This window comes from Cibotium barometz, chromosome 17 (genome assembly GCF_041138505.1).
Source record: "Cibotium barometz isolate CiBa-2024 chromosome 17, ASM4113850v1, whole genome shotgun sequence".
Classification (NCBI taxonomy): Eukaryota; Viridiplantae; Streptophyta; class Polypodiopsida; order Cyatheales; family Cibotiaceae; genus Cibotium; species Cibotium barometz.
Genome location: NC_141062.1, coordinates 53,503,216 through 53,519,936, shown reverse-complemented (window position 1 = coordinate 53,519,936; position 16,721 = coordinate 53,503,216). Strand labels below are relative to the sequence as shown.

The window sequence follows — 16,721 nt, the reverse complement described above, 5'->3', positions numbered from 1 at the left end:
TGTCTTGTCTCGCCCACTTGATGGGACATGATTATATCTTGGATATATGGCTTCAAGCTTAAAGTTGCGGACAACTTTTAAGAAGTTGGGGAGGATGTCACGAGCCTGGACATTTCCCAGTATGAAAGGAGTCTGGTGGACTCTAGGATGTCTAAATATTTGGAAAGTACAAGCTTTGGGAATGGGGGATTATCCTAGAATACAAAGGACCACGCTCCTAAAATTTAGGAGAGTTGTTATTTTTGACCCGACTTCGATGGAAATTCTGTTCGCGTCATTATCTCTGGAATTGAGCAGATACCAAGAGTTGGCAAAGTGCCTATGACAGAATGTCTACTAGTTGGGATATTTTTAGAGGTAAAGATTATGGAAGGACCCATCTCTTAGATTGGGACATGTGGCAAGAAAGTGGACCAAAGTGAGACAAGTGGCTTGACACTTGTTATAAAGTGGATCAAAGTGAGACAAGTGGCCTCACACTTGTCACTTCAGCTATTGTGTGGCTCTCCACTTGTCATTGTAGCCTTCTCTTGCCGTTTTAGCTCATGGGAGGCCCAAATCTATAAATTGGAGTCCTCTCTCTTCATTAATGGAGGCTCTCTTGTTGCACACTAGCCTCTACCACCGTTACAGGCTGCCCTAATGATGGCTACTCTCTTTCTCTCTCTCTTGAAGGCTGCCCATGAAGAATACCAGCTGTTGGGGATTGTTTTGGAGGCTTCCATCGCGAAGAAATACTGAAGGCAAGGGTATTTAATCATTTATTATGATTTCTAGCCATTGTACTTGTTGTACCAGTCCTTGTATCGGTTGTACCAGCTATTGTACTTGTTGTACGTGTTGTACCAGCCATCGTACCGACTGTACTAGCCATTGCACTCGTTGTACCAGCAGCCAATGTACCAACCATTGTACCTGCTGTACCGGCTGAATGGAGAGTTGTACTTGCTGTACCAGCTCTATTGCATGAAGACCTGTGGTTTTTGGGGAAGAATCAGTACCCACACGGAGATATATGGATTATGTTGTTGGCTCCGCATTTCTACAGCTTATGTTCCGGCTTGGTTGCCTCGTGTTGGGCTGTGTTATGGCATTTGTATATGGATAATCCGGCATCTCCTGTGGGGAGAGTAAGGCCCTCAAAGCTTGTACATGATATTATTCTCCTTGGGAAATAAAATACTCCAAGGGGGGGGTCGGCCCATTCCGGCCTCTATGCGGTGTCACACGTGCAAGCTCCATTTTCAGCATTTGTGGATGTTTTGTCCATCTTTTATGTTTTATGCAAAGTGATGATGGATATGTGTTAAGACTGTGGCCATGTTTAAGTGTTTTAATATGCATTGATGGTATCAACAAGTGTGTCAAAGGCCCTAGTCCCCCGGGCACCGCCGCGAGTTACACTACTTGTTGCCATTATTGGTCATGTGAGCTTACTAATTGCAAATAGAGTTGAGACGACAGCGAAAGTCTTTGCAATGAAAGTGTTTGGAAGGCTGAAATCTTCAATTTGTTGGGATCCTTTAGGCTTCATGACAAAAGTCTTCAACCAGGTACAAGGATCCTTTGGGAAAGCTTCCCCTATGGTTCTACTTAAGAAAGGATGGTTGAAATTAGGACTTTCAGTCAAAAGACCAGAAATCACAGCAAAAAAAGGACTATTTTGTTGAATTTGAGCCACTGTGAGTGTGTAGGAGGAAGAATATGACCCAAAAACAATCTTGGATGCTTGAGAAACACTCTAGCAAGCTTGGATATGAAGTTGGGAGAGTAGAAGTGCAGAAAATACAGCCATCTAGTCCTCTTGAAGTAGGCGACCACTTTTGAGAAGGGAGGAGAGAGAGGGACAGAGGTGTCCACCTACAAAAGGTAAGTGCAAAGGGATGCAAGGTGGAGATGACACATGGTTGGATACTTGCTTTGGACAAAGGGATAAGGCTTGGGCACCTAGACATTGAGTTGTGATCGCCTCGAGACTTCTGCAAGTGTGTATGTAGGACTGGTCATAATTTATAAGTGAGTTTTGGTCGCCCACTTGATTCTCCCAAGATAAATATACATTAGCTGAGGGAGGGGCTGGCCGTTCCGGCTCATTGTGCGTCTCTTGTCAATTCAGCAAATTACATTTTGTATTGTGCTTGATGTCCATTAGATCTAAGTGTAGTATTGTGTTCAACCAAACACTCCAGTCCATCTGGTGGAATCAGAAGTACATTAAGGAGGGTCATTGCTTCACTTGTGGTTAGCAAGGGCACATGAGGACGAATTGCCTGCAGTTGAGGGGCATGATGTTAAAGTCGAAGGGAGGCCATGTGACTGAGGTCAAAAGTAAAATTACTTTCGTACATATTGTTGCTTTCGATCATAGTTCTTGCAAGGGTTATAGCTTTAATATGAAAGTTTTTAGTCCTACGGATCTAATATGCATGTAGGGGTCAGTTGTGGTTAAAATTATATACATTCTTTTTGAGTACTCACAACTTCATGAATGCTAAGCTTTTTGAGCTCTCAAGCTTAAGATGGAGGAGGCACTTGTATTGGTCTTGCCGGATCCAAGCAGACCAATCGTATTTGAGATAGATGCTAGAGATTGCACGATAGGTGTGGCATCGTTTCAAGATGCTCGACCTGTGGTGTTTAAAAGCAAGGAGCTTGACGATACCCAGTTCAGATGACACACTTGGGAGAAAGAGCTGTATGTGGTTATACACTGAAACCGGCCTTCAGAAATCTGATGGGCGGTGGAACAAACTCTTGCACACAAAACACTTCATCACCCATGGGAACCTGGAAAAGGGAAACAAACAGGTGGAGCTAGAGTGCTCCTGCAAATAGTACAAGGACACCTATTGGCCCCTAAACACAGTAGCGCCCCTTGCGGTATTTCTTTACTTGAACAAAATTTGAGTACAAAGTACAACTTGTAGAATCCTCTGCCAATAGGATCCCTCCAGCTTTCACCCAGGACTTCCAAAATAAAAACTATCGTTATCACAACAAAGCATTCCATAGAGAGGGCACACCTGTACGACACCTCCCTGCTTGAAAAGGTCTTCTCCATCTCAACCATGGATCCCACAACCCTTTCCCAAACAGCAGTAGGGCTGTACCAAACCATATGTCCTTCCTATAGTCACAGCTTGCATGTAACCTGGAGAAAACTATATCCTGTTCACATGAATCCAGAGACATGTTCTCCACATGAAACCAAAGACCTGTATCCGATAAACCATATACGTGTATCCATAAACCATAGGCCTGTATCCTTGTTACCAAAGTCCTGTTTCTTCTCGAAAAACCAATGTCCTGTTTCTTCTCGAAAAACCAATGTCCTGTTTCCATGACAGATAAATCCACATATGCACCATCCAATCACGGTGCCAAAAACCCATAGACTTGCTTCCATCATGCTGGTCTAACCCTGTCCGGTATGGCTGCGGAGATGCCTCAGCGATGCGGTCTGCTCCATGCGGCAGAAAAACTGCCCGCCTGGTTGTCATATGCAAGTAACCTGCTCCACGACCGCTAGCACTTGACCAGATTCGCTGTTGCGTGCCCATCCTCTGCATCGCCCTCCCACACTTGGCGTCCAACTGGCTGGCCGCCTAACTGATGCTTGCCTGGCTGCCCACCTGTCTGGTCGCTGGTTGCTAGCAGCCCGTGCACATAGCACGTTTGGTGTCCTTTTGCTGGTAGCAACCCATCTGGCTGTAGCCATGCGCACAGCTTGCCTGTCAGCGCCCAGCAGCATCAGCAGCAGCGGCACCCGGCGGCGGCAGCAGCAGCCCATGCGCAGCAGCGCCCTAGGGGATACGCAGTGCGTAAACCGTCCGGCCACCTCTGATGATCCATACGGCGACCTCCCTTGCCTGCTCGCCACCCTTCCTCTTATTAAGAAACAATTCGCTTTTTCTCAAAAACGCCAAAAGCAAAGGTTAACAAAAAATGCATGCTTTTCAAAAATATAATAATAATATTTTAAGCATTAAAGGTTATTAAACCTTATAACCTTAAAAATCTCTTTTGTCCCCTTTCACACTTGGGCTGGCCACACTTATGAGTTTTCCTTTTCATATTAACTGATGCCTGACCACACTGTCCATCCCGTGCCCGTGCCCACCTGCTTGTTGTCCAGAGGAAAAAACAGAGGGTCGTAACATACCCCCCTCTTGAAAAATAGCAAGCGTCCTCGATTGCACTCAATAACACAGTAAGCATCCAATGAAGAAGGATTCCCCATATGACCAAAGCAATGCCCCTCCAGTGCATCTGGGTGATGAAACAATCATCCTGAACAATAAGGCCACACTGTCATGTCAAAGTGACAAACCACTCTTGCTTGTTCCTTCAGAACCTGCAAGCAAAAGTCTAAAACCAAGTGGAAACACGTAATCTGTGTTAGCCAAAAATAAAACCATGCATCATTCTACATATGACAAACATATGCATGACACATATATGCATTCGCAAACAATATGCTCCTCATGATGCTCTACCTACTCCAAAATAACAGTCTCAGGGTTGCTTGCAAGCCTTACACCCATGGGCATCCCTATAGGACCCACAATTGAAGGTACAACATGAGCATATGAAAGCGCTCAATGCATCTAAATACATCCACTAAGTACTTCCCACATATGTCCCTGTTGATGCTTTACCCACTCTACACATGGCCATCCCACAGGAGCCACACTTAGTGATACACCATGAACATGGTAAAGTACGTGATGTATCATACCAACATACATGCATCTCATCCTGACACATCCAGAGTATTACCCAATGTATTCTCAAGGGTACTAGGATGCAATGGCACCAGAATACCATAATACCTCAGAAAGTGTATAAATACATGCACAAATAGAGTTCAATCCATATATGAACCAAACCAACTCTAGGATTGCTCGCAAGACTTATGCCCTTCATAGAGTCTCGAAGTGTTAACTCAGGTTGCTGCAGACTTTGAGCTAAACCAAACCATGCCATTCCAAAGGAAACCAACTCCAGAAATAGCATCATCTCATGTGACCAGTACACAATATCATAGAAGTCCCATAAGGAGATGTACTGTTAGCCTCAGTACCTCGGGTGAATACAAAAATGTCACCAAGCGACTCCTAGATGAAAAATTGAGCCTGTCTAGACAAGAAAGCGGAGGTGCTACCCCCCTCTTGAGCATCAGGCAATGCTCCAGACCTATGCTCTGCTGAACCTGAATGAGCCGTAACAAGAGTCGACTCCAACTCAAAGGCAGCAAGATAAAGCTGCAATTCCTGAGGTGAATCTGCCAAGTCACCCTCCTCCATCCACTTCGCATCCATTAGTGAACAGCTCTTGAACTTCACAGGATAGCGACGGGAAACTTTACCCTGTACCTTTCTTTCCTTATGTGCCAGTATCTGCTCGGGAATAAGAACCTCATCAAGTTCCTCCGCTTCCTACTGAGCCTCATCTGAGACATCCTCAGGCACCCAAAACCTGCTTGCACTCCACCCAAGTGGTAAGCACAAGTCCTTGATGAAGCATAGTAGACCACCACAGCTAAACATAGAAAGAAACTGTCTTCCGAACCCATGAAGCCTCCGTGAAGATACCACCGGTAACAAAGCGTGGAAAGCCATAGCCTTCAATCCATCTTTTGCACCATAACACTTCAACTGCTTCTTGTTCCTGGTTGACTACTTCTTGTCCTTGGTGTCTTTTCTCCTGAGCTTCATCTTCAGCTTTTGCTCTTCACCTCATATAGGCAAAGACACAATCCTGCACTGTCTCTTGTACTTCCTTTCCACTTTCCTCATGTAGAAGCTTTTGATGTGACAGCCACGGGCTCGCCTCCTTGACAAAGTCGACGATATCCCGGCGATGGAACCATGAAACCGGCCTTCAGAAATCTGATGGGCGGTGGAACAAACACTCGCACACAAAACACTTCATCACCCATGGGAACCTGGAAAAGGAAAACAAGGTGGAGCTAGAGAACTTGTATCCATAAACCATAGGCCTGTATCCTTGTTACCAAAGTCCTGTTTCTTCTCGAAAAACCAATGTCCTGCTTCCATGACAGATAAATCCACATATGCACCATCCAATCACGGTGCCAAAAACCCATAGACTTGCTTCCATCATGCTGGTCTAAGCCTGTCCGGTCTGGCTGCGGAGATGCCTCAGTGATGTGGTTTGCTCCATGCTGTAGAAAAACCGCCCGCCTGGCTGTCATATGCAAGTAACCTGCTCCACGACCGCCAGCACCTTACCAGATTTGTTGTTGCGTGCCCATCCTCTGCACCGCCTTCCCACACCTGGCGTCAACTTGGCTGCCCAACTGGCTGTCCGCCTAATTGACGTTTGCCTAGCTGCCCACATGTCTGGTCGTTGGTTGCTGGCAGTCTGTGCACATAGCACGTTTGGTGTCCTTTCGCTGGTAGCAACCCATCTGGCTGTAGCCATGCGCTCAGCTCGCCTGGCTGTAGCCATGCGCATAGCCTGCCTGTCAACGCCCAGCATCAGCATCTGGCGGCGGCAACGGCTGCATGTCTGAACATCTTATAGTGAAATAGAGCAGACATCATCTTCTAGCAAATAGAGTGTTCCGTTAATTAATTAGAGAGGTAAATGCTAGAAAATCTTTGTTCATTTAACCTTCGGAAAACTAAATCGAAAGTTTGAAATATTTAGACCTTTTTTATTTTAGAAACAAATCTCGTGAAATTGAGTTAAAATAGTAGATGCATGCCTCGAATGCACGTGGACATGCGCTCTCTCTAGAGTCCCTCTTGGTGGGCTGACCCCTCTCTTGCTCTCCCCTACTTAGGCCATGGACAATCGTGAGGTTATTGGATAATTCATTTAAATTCAAAGATGAATTTAAATGAATTTATTTATCTATGAGAAATATTTAAATGTTAAAAGAGGAATTCCTATGACATTTGGAATTCCATCATTTAGATGGGAAAAGAGAAATTCCTAGCATATTGAAATAATGGATATTTTATTTTAGATGAAATTTTTTTATGAGAAATAATTGACGAAAAAAGAGGATTTCCCATGACATTGGAATGTAAATAATCAAATGCAAAAAGAGGAATTCCCATGGCGGCGGCGGCGGCGGCAGCAGCAGCAGCAACAGCAGCAGCTGCCCATGCGCAGTAGCACCCTAGGGGATACACCTGCGTAAACCGTCCGGCCACCTCTGATGATCCATACGGCGACCTTCCTTGCCTGCTTGCCACCGTTCCTCTTATAAAGAAACAATTCGCTTTTTCTAAAAAACGCCAAAAGCAAAGGTAAAAAAAAAAACGCATGCTTTTCAAAAATATAATAATAATATTTTAAGCATCAAAGGTTATTAAATCTTATAACTTTAAAAATCTCTTTTCTCTCCTTTCAGAGTTGGGTTGGCCACACTTATGAGTTTTCCTTTTCATATTAACTGATGCCTGATCACACTGTCCATCCCGTGCCCGTGCCTGTGCCCACCTGCTTGTTGTCCAGAGGGAAAACACAGGGTCGTAATAAACACACTGAAAACTTGGCAACATTATCTTTATGGAACTAAGTTTGTTGTGTTGACCAACTATGAGTTGATTAAGTACATATGGGATAGACCTGAGTTGAGGGGGAGGAAGGCACGATGGGCTTAGTCGATGCAAGACTTCGATATGGGAATAAAGGGTTGGAAGGGTAGCCTGAACTGAGTGGCGGATGCCTTGAGTAGAATCGGGGAGGTGAACCCTTTTGAGCTTCACTGAGATTAGGGCTGACCTTTATGGCTGTTTGAGAGGGCTTTGTGAGACCGATAGTCATTTTGGTCGCTATTCGCAACAACAAGTTGAGGGAGGGAGCTCCATATATTTAGACAGAGATTCAAGAGTCATGCCATTTGGTGAGTGTGATAGGTGGTTAGTTCCTTATCCAGAATGAATTGCTATTCCAGAATGAAGGTTTGTGTATTGGATAAATGTTGAGATTAGGGAAAGGATCCTCTATGATTTAATAAAACATACATTTTATTGGCCTAAAATGAAGCCGTATGTAGAGGAAGCGTGAACGTTCAAGGAGGATGAGGAGATCCATGGCATAGCAAAGATCAAATTGTTCTCATATTAACCCATTGTCAAATACAAAGCTTTATAGGTCCTCTGGTTTCATCATTCGACACCACCTAGCACTATCTGACCAATCAAGCTTACACCTAATGTAATCACCCAGTCATTTTTTTTTCTCAAACGATTCCACATCTCTATAACTTTCTCAGCAATCAAACTTACCCATCATGTAAACACCCAATCAAAACAATTTTTGTTGAAACCATTGTCAAATTATTCAAACTCTCTCTTTTGTGCAGCGCGTGCTCTTATTGGAGCTTACATTTCAACATAGACAGCAGCAATTCTGTGCTAGCTGTGTACGAGAGATGAAATGGATGAATGAGTGTATGTACAATGATGAATATAATCTTGTACGAGAGGCCCTTTGATGTGAGGTGACTCTGAGTAGTAGACCGGCGAAGAAGCGAAGACGAGGTCGGAGCTGAAGCACGGTCGGTGACGAAGGCTTGCGTTGAGGACAACAGTAGGGTGGTGCTATACTTGAGGGGTGTAGACGAATGCAAATCTGCAGATGAGTGGATTGCAGGAGAAACACAGATCTGAGGAGTAGAGAGGGCTGCTGTCCCGAGTAGATGGTGTGTTGCCGTCACGAGGTAGGTGGTGAAGAGCAGAGAGGGCTGCTGTCCCAAGTCAATGTTGAATGAGCAGAGAATGGGCTGCTGTCCCGAGGTGTGCTACAACCATTTGTTCCACCGACCAGCAGCCGCCTGGACTCATAAAAGCAGCCCCTCAGCTTGGGACGATTATCTTCCTATGTTAGAATTTGCATACAACAGTACTAAGCATACGAGTACAGGTTTTAGTCCTTTTATGCTGATGTACGGATTTCAACCTAGATCACCTGTTACTGTGGGATTTTCACGACGTCAGCATGATGCAGCACTGCATGTAGAGGGCTCTTGAAAGCAAGTAGAAGAGCTTATGGCAGCCCTTTAAAGACTTGAACGCAAAATGCGCTTGGATTTTGACTCATAGGAATAGGAGCTGCAGGTTGCAGGTACAAGATTAGAGATCAGGGCACTGGCTGTAGGTCACTGGGCATTGTTCTGCAAGTATAGAGGAAGGAGCTGACGGCTGCTATGTGCAGGATGCTGGAGCCGACAACAGCTACTGCAGAGGAACAATGATCATGATCCAGGCTGGTGCAGAGGTAGCAGCAGATAGTCGATATTGTTTGTGTTATATTTTCCAGATTTATGAGATGTTGCTTACATATGTGGAAGGGCTGCTGGTCGTCCCAAAGAAGGGCTGTCAGCCAGCAGCACGAGCAAAAAATCAAATAAAAATACCCTTTCACACACCCCTTCTCAGGCCAAAAGGGGACCATGACAGAAGATGAGTTGATGACAAAAAGGATACCAGGATCCCACATTGGCAGAAGGCATGTATCCCCATGTGGAAGCAAAGTCTGATAAGTTCCAAGAGGAAGGTGGTGAAGTCAAAGGTGTAGAGGGTGAGTAGGTGTAGATAGGCTGGTCGTCTCTGTCACCAATTGGCCGACCATTTGGTCCATCTCCAGTTTTTGCGTCTCGTTCACTTGAGGCCAGGCCAGTGTCTCATGTGAAGAGGCCAGTATTTTGCTGACATGGACGGGAGCCAGACTGGTGCCACCCGTGTGTTAGCAGGATGGTGTCGTATGGACGGGAGCCAGACCAGTGCCACCCGTGGATGACTGGACTGTGTTCGATCCATGGGATTGTCACGCCATGGAAGAGCCAGTATTCGTGCCGTGTTTTGCCTATGGGACTGTTGACGTTGAAGGAGCAGAGAATGGGCTGTCCCGAGGTGTGCCGCAGGAACAGGAGCTCCAAGCTGCAGGTACAAGATCAGAGATCAGGGCACTGGCTGCAGGTCACTGGGCACTGTGTTGCAGGTACAGAGGAAGGAGCCGACGGCTGCTATGTGCAGGATGCTGGAGCCGACGACAACTGCTGCGGAGGAACAATGATCGTAATCCAGGCTGCTGTAGAGGTAGGCCGGTAGCAGCAGATAGTCAATAATGTTTGTCATGTGCACAGTGTGTATCTACCGTGTGCTACACGCACACAAGACTAGCTTCGAGGTTGGGGAAGCTTGGAGCTAGGCAGGCTGATTGGCGAGTTGAGTTAGGGATAGACTAACGGGCGGGCACCCAAGTATGGACTGGGGGGCACCCAAGTGTGGACGCCCGATGACCGGCCAAGAGCCTATAAAAGGGTGGCCAAGGTTAGTCATTAGTCATATAGAGTCTCGCGTGTCTTTGAGAACTCTATGGTCAGGAGCCTGGATTTAGTGCAGATGTGCACCTGCTTTATGCAGCCAAGGCTGGCAGTAGTCTCGAGGCCCACAAGGGTAGCTTCGTGGCGGTATGGGATGTCACGAGATAGAGATTGGTCGGTACGTTCATCTAGTTAGCTCAGCTCGTGGCTCGGTGGGGACAACCAAGACTTGTGGGCTTGCCCACAGCTATCAAGGTTGGGAGGTGAGTTAGGCATGCACCCCCGTCATGTTTGTATCGTTTGTTTGCAGGTTTCGAGTCTTGTACCAGGAGCGTTCTACGAGGAGATCCTATGGGGATTTGACAGTGGTATCAGAGCAAGCCTCGTGAACGAGCAAGTCGGTAGGTAGAGAAGATGAGGTCTAAGAAAAGGTATGAGTTCGAGAAGATTGCTGTTTTTCCATACATACTGCTGTTTTTCAGATTTCAGCATGTTGCTTTTGCATCGTGGGAACCCGTGATGAAGGTGTGGTCTTGTATGGGTTGTTTGCTTTGCAAAGAGAAGGCTAGATGCTTTTAACTGAATAAACAGTTTAAGAGAGAGAGAAAAGAAGAAAAAGCCTGTCGGCTGATTGTAAGAGAGAGAAAGAAAGATATATTAACGTCTGCAAAAGGCCAAAATTGGCCTATGAGACAAACAAGTAGTACAATGATCTTCCTCCAGTCATCAAGAGGAAAATGTGGAGTGAGAATAAAATGTACAAGTATGACAACACGACCATAGGGGACTTAATGGTGGTGTACAAACGAGAGGGTGTGGATGGAGTACTAGGGCTACTAATGCATCTCTATATACTAAGAGAGAGAGAGAGAGAGAGAAAAGTAGCGAGTTGTAACTGTGTGACGCCTGTGTGATGGCGCAGCTCTTATGAGCGAAGAAGCCAACTGCAAGAACGTTGCACCAGTACACGCAAGCAGGCCAATTGATCCACGCAAGCAGCCGGACTGGTACACGCAGCCAAGCGTATGCATGGCCAGACGAGTTTGGCAACAGTCAGCCAGGTACGTGTACTCGCTAGCGGCCAGGTACGTTTGCAGTCGATCAGGTATGCACGCATAACCAGTTGTAGGCGCCCAGGCGTAGGCAGCCAAGTCTATGCGCAGGCGGCCAACTATCACTTGGAATAACGATCTGGATATGGCCTTCAGACTTTTGAAAGATAAAGTCAAGGAAGCACCTATCCCTGATCCTAGTCGGCCTTATGTTCTTGAAACTGATGCCAGTGACTATGCTATCGGGGCTGCTCTATTTCAAGATGGTAGACCGGTTACTTTTGAAAGTAAAAAGCTAGACGACACTCAATCTCGTTGTCCAACCCTTGAGAAGGAGCTTTTTGCTGTGATTCATGCTCTCAAGGTTTAGAGACATTATTTGTATGGCTCCAAGTTTGTGGTGATTGGTATTGGCTGATCATCAGTCAATCAAGTATGTGTGTGATGCTGATGATTTGAGAGGAAGGAAAGCTCGATGGGCTGAATTAATGCAAGATTTTGATTTTGAGATTCGTTATAGAAAAGGGTGTCAGAATACGCAGCGGAGATGATGACCAGATCTGGGAACACAAGAGCAAAACGCAGTGCAGAAAATCACAGCACAAGAGAGAGAGAGATAGAGGCGTGTAACTCTGCTCTATATACACAAGAAGATCCCGAGAAATGATACAAAAAATGACAAGGGACTGGGGGCCTATTTATATGGCCCCTCATCAGCAGTCGGCCTGTTGTAGGGTAGCTGACTGGACACAAGAAACCTCCACGACTGAAAAGTCACAGTCGGCCAGCAGCAGCAGAGTGGGTCGGCCAGCATCAGAGAAGTCCCCCGACTCATGCAGTGCAGTCGGCCACTTCGAGAATCTCCACAGATGCAGTCGGCCAGGTTCAAGGTCCTCCTGCCACTACTAGACTGTCTCCCATGCCACAGAAAAATAGGAAAAAAATGGAAAAAAATACGGAGAGTGGAGAAAAATGAGAAAACACCTCATAAGGGCGGGCACATCCACAACAAAGGTCCTGGTGTATAAAAATAGACAAGAGATGACTTCTAACAAAGGGTCCATGAATAGTGTCGCAGATGCGCGTAGTCGAATTAGAGAGGTGAATACTTTGTCGTTCACCGAGATTTCTACTGACTTATTTCAGTCATTGAGAGGGCTTTGCAGGACTGATAGTTATTTTGGTCCATTTTGGCAGAAGATCCAGGACGGGAGCTCATTGATTGACCAAGACTCAATGACTGAACAGTCTACCATTCAGGCTGTAGGAGGCCAGTGGATGATTCGGAATGGTTTACTATTCCGTAATGACAAAATTTGTGTACCACAGATCCCGGACATTAGGTCCAAGATTCTTAAGGAGTGTCACGACGCCCCTTCTGCTGGACACCCTGGGGTACACAGGACACTATCGTTAGTGAAACACTCTTTTTATTGGCCAAAGATGGAAGGGTATGTAGAAGATTATGTTCTCAAGTGTCAGATTTGTCAGGCAAATAAAGCTGAACGCTGGCTGGGTTGTTGCATCCTTTGCAAATCCCAGGTAATAAATGGGAAAGTATTTCCATGGGATTTTATTATTGGATTGCCAAGAACACATCAAGGCCACGATTCTATTTGGGTTGTGGTAGATCGCTTGACAAAAATGGCTAGATTTTTACCGACCCGGAAGACTATTACACCTACGCAATTAGCAAGGCAGTTTATCGAGCAATTGTTTAGACTGTACGGGTTACCGCAGGACATAGTCAATGATAGGGACTCTAAGTTTACGAGTGATTTTTGGAAACTTATTTTTGAGAAGTTGGAAACAACTTTGAATTTGAGTTCCTCAGATCATCCTTAATCTGATGGCGAGATTGAAAGAGTTAATCAGATTTTGGAGGATATGCTTCGAGCATATGTATCCAAAAGGCAGAGTTCATGGGAGGATTATCTTCCTATGTTAGAATTTGCATATAACAATACTAAGCATACGAGTACAGGTTTTACTCCTTTCATGCTTATGTATGGTTTTCAACCTAGATCACCTGTTACAGTGGGATTCTCAGGACTTCAACATGATGTAGCACGTAATTTTTTGCAAGATATGTAAGAAATGTTACAAGTTGCGAAGGAATCTATTAGAAGTGCTCAAGACAAAGACATTATTCTAATAGACATCGTTCACCTAGAGAGTTCTCTGAAGGAACGATGGTGTACTGTCTTGGGATTAGTGCACAGACATTAGCTCTCCTTTGTAGAGCTGTTTAGCTGCTTGTTATAGGAGGCAGGGGGATAATGCTAACCTCCAGCCGCTCAGCCATGGGATATGCCTGATTGCTCATTGTCATGGAGGTAACTAACTTACGGGTAAGTTGCGGTTCCCATCCTGCAATAGTATCGCATGCTCTGCAGGCTGTGGTAACATCAGAACATGCAGCTGTGAGGTCTGCACAACCAGCCTTTGTATGAACTCTTATGCCTGCTGGGATTAGTTTATCTGAGTGTAGCAAGTTTATGTACAACAGCTTTCTATCGTTCTATGTACAAGGTTTTTTTGTCAGGTCTGACTGGGACCTTGAGCAAGTAGAAGATATCGAATGTTGTGGGTTTATTTAGAAGACCATCACAGTGTTTGCTTTTTTAATTCTTCTTCTTCTTTTTAAGATTGTCTTCACATTGCATGATTTAGGTGGCTCAAAAGCTTTTGTGTATCTTTTATATGGAGAAGAGATTTATGATATTTGGTCTGCTTAAGGGTCAAAAATCTTGAACTGCAGTCAGCCTCCTCTTCTTAGTGCCATGGTACGGGAAGTGTATGCGGCAACCAATGACTCCCAGTTGTTAGAGAGGGCTTTGCCTATACTCATTCAGGAGCACAAATACTGGACCTCAGGTCTGTCTTTATTCTTGTGTGATCTGCCTGATGGATAGATGCTAGAGCAACTCTTTTGAGATATAAATTTAGGATGGCAAACATTATGTATATAATCCATTATAGAGGAGCAATCTTATCTCTTCTCATGGAAACAGATCCAAAGCAGGTGATCATCATAGATGGAAAAGGGTGCAAGCACTCATTGAGCAGGTATTATGCGAACTGGAAGGCACCACGCCCGGAGTCTTTTACTATAGTAAGTGCTAGTGTGACTTGACATGACGAAATGGGTTTTTTTTTGCAAATGTTCGAAAAGCATGGTTTGTACGGTGACCTTGCCTCCTTATGGTTAAGTCTCTCACAAATGGCTTCTACTTGTTGTTCTAGGATATGCAAGTGGCGGAAGGGGTCTCAAAGATCAAGCAAGAGTTGCTTTACCACGATATCGCTACAGCTGCTGAAAGTGGTTGGGACTTTGGCTCGCGTTGGATGAGGTTGGTCTTCAGCGTTAATGTTAATTGAGCTTAAATGCTCTTGGGTAGAGACTATGTTTTTATTTGACCTCACATCACAGGCATCCTGACTAACTCTGTCTTTCTTCTCTGATTGCAGAGACCAGCAGAACCTTAGCACATTATTCACTTCATCCATTGTACCTGCAGATTTGAATGCTTATGTGTTTCAGGTGTGGTTTTTAGTTGAAATTCATGATCATAAGGAAAATTGTCTCTTTTCTCAATTTACAAAAGGATCGCTTACAACCAATCATAGTAATTTATAAACATTGCACTGGCATATGCTGGTTACGCACAGGCTGGGCACCCTTCCGCACTTGCGCAGGAGCACTGGTGGGTTGGGTGCCCAGGATAAGGCACACTCTTTACCCAACTGTGTCAAGACACGTTGACCACAGGCCCCACAGAAGTAGCACACACAGTTATTCCAGACCTTTTTCACCCCACAGCCTGGCATTCCAAGGATAGTGGATGCACAACCTTGCAATTGGCTGTTGTTAAGTTTGGCGGGATCTGGTCGCCCATTTTTCCTTCTTTTTTGGGCACACTATAGCTGCCTTGTCAGGATTCTGCCTGAACACTGGATTGCCAATGTATAATAGGGGACCATCCATCCCATAAAATGGAAAATGTGCAAAAGGGGTGGAGTGTAATTGGCTTTAATTGCTCCTTGGTTTGTGCAATTCGACCTTAAGAGTATCAATTAGGTGGAGTTGTAACTTATTTGTAATTGAAGGCACTAGTCACCTTTGCCAAGTTTGCATTTCGATGGCTGACATTTTTTTCCTCTTGTCAATATTGAGAGCAGATGGAAATGAATATAGCCTTCATGGCAAAAACATTAGGGAATCGTACCGTTGCTGCAAAGTTTGCTGAAGCAGCCAAAGCACGGAACTTGGCAATACACTCGATTATGTGGAATGACAACAAGGGCCAATGGTTTGATTATATACTGGATTCTCAACAGTGTGAGGCTCAGGCAAATAAAGTATGGTCACACACTAACAACAGTTGATAATGTTTTGTTGCAATTGTAGATTGCATGATTGTTGTGTGTTGAGCTGATCTCATGGCACTGTAAGTAGCTTGTATTGAATCAGCAAAACGTTGATTCTTATTTTGCTGCTTTGTATACTCTTGCAGACAGTGTATGTCTGGAATGAAAACAACCAACATAAAATTATAAGTGCATCTAATTTTGTACCACTTTGGAGTGGGGTTTTAAATGCAGGTATTACACCAAACCTTTATCTGAATGATGCTATCTTATTGCTCAATGTCTGATTCTTCGTTCTATATAAGCTTGTTTCACTTTTGGTATTGTGCAAAGTTTGTTTTACTTTGGGTATTGTGCAATCTTATTGCTTGATGTCTGATTCATCGTTCTATATAAGCTTGTTTTACTTTGGGTATTGTGCACATGCACATGCACATATACTAATGTGTATATATGCGCTTGCACCCACATATTTATATGCATGTACATACATTATCTATGTATATCTATGTACATACATATATATTCACATGTAGATCTATATGATTGTCTGCGCAAAACAAACCCCCCCCCCTCTCTTTCTGTTATATTAGTGGACATGCAGATTTCTGTTGAAGTCTTTGTCCAAGTTGCGGCCAGCTGGTTTATGCTAATTTTCTCTCTTAGGCATTGCATTTTGCCCGACCAACTACACTGTGTGTGTGTGTGTGTGTGTGTGTGTGTGCTCTCTTTAGTTCTAGCATTCATCATGGCTGAGCCTGCCCTTCACGTCTAGAGAAGTGATAGAAACTCAGTTTGGTGGTTTATTTTCTATGAAGTGGACATATCTTCATGTATGAACCTGCACCTATTCTTTGGTGCTGAAACGTGAGTGAGGATGTCATGATAGGAAGTCTTATGCTATGCATGAGGGAGTTGATGATTTGAAGCTTTGTGAGTAGACCATGGAGTTAGATTGCATTCTTTTTTTGGTTAAGTTTGGAAATAAACTG

At 44.7% G+C, this 16,721-nt stretch overlaps 1 protein-coding gene across 2 annotated transcripts in view; it reads left to right on the top strand.

Moving 5' to 3' along the window:
- LOC147630167 (putative trehalase) overlaps positions 1–16,721 on the top strand; it is a 72,632-nt gene that overhangs the window by 20,082 nt on the left and 35,829 nt on the right. For both annotated transcript variants that reach the window (XR_015267791.1, XM_086811809.1), the window contains exons 4-9: positions 14,120–14,235; positions 14,373–14,473; positions 14,605–14,711; positions 14,830–14,902; positions 15,541–15,720; positions 15,876–15,963. Coding sequence is in view for 1 of the 2 variants with exons in the window: in XM_086811809.1 (XP_086667935.1) it covers positions 14,120–14,235; positions 14,373–14,473; positions 14,605–14,711; positions 14,830–14,902; positions 15,541–15,720; positions 15,876–15,963 (665 nt within the window). In the remaining variant the exon portion in view is untranslated. The remainder of the gene's footprint in view (positions 1–14,119; positions 14,236–14,372; positions 14,474–14,604; positions 14,712–14,829; positions 14,903–15,540; positions 15,721–15,875; positions 15,964–16,721) is intronic.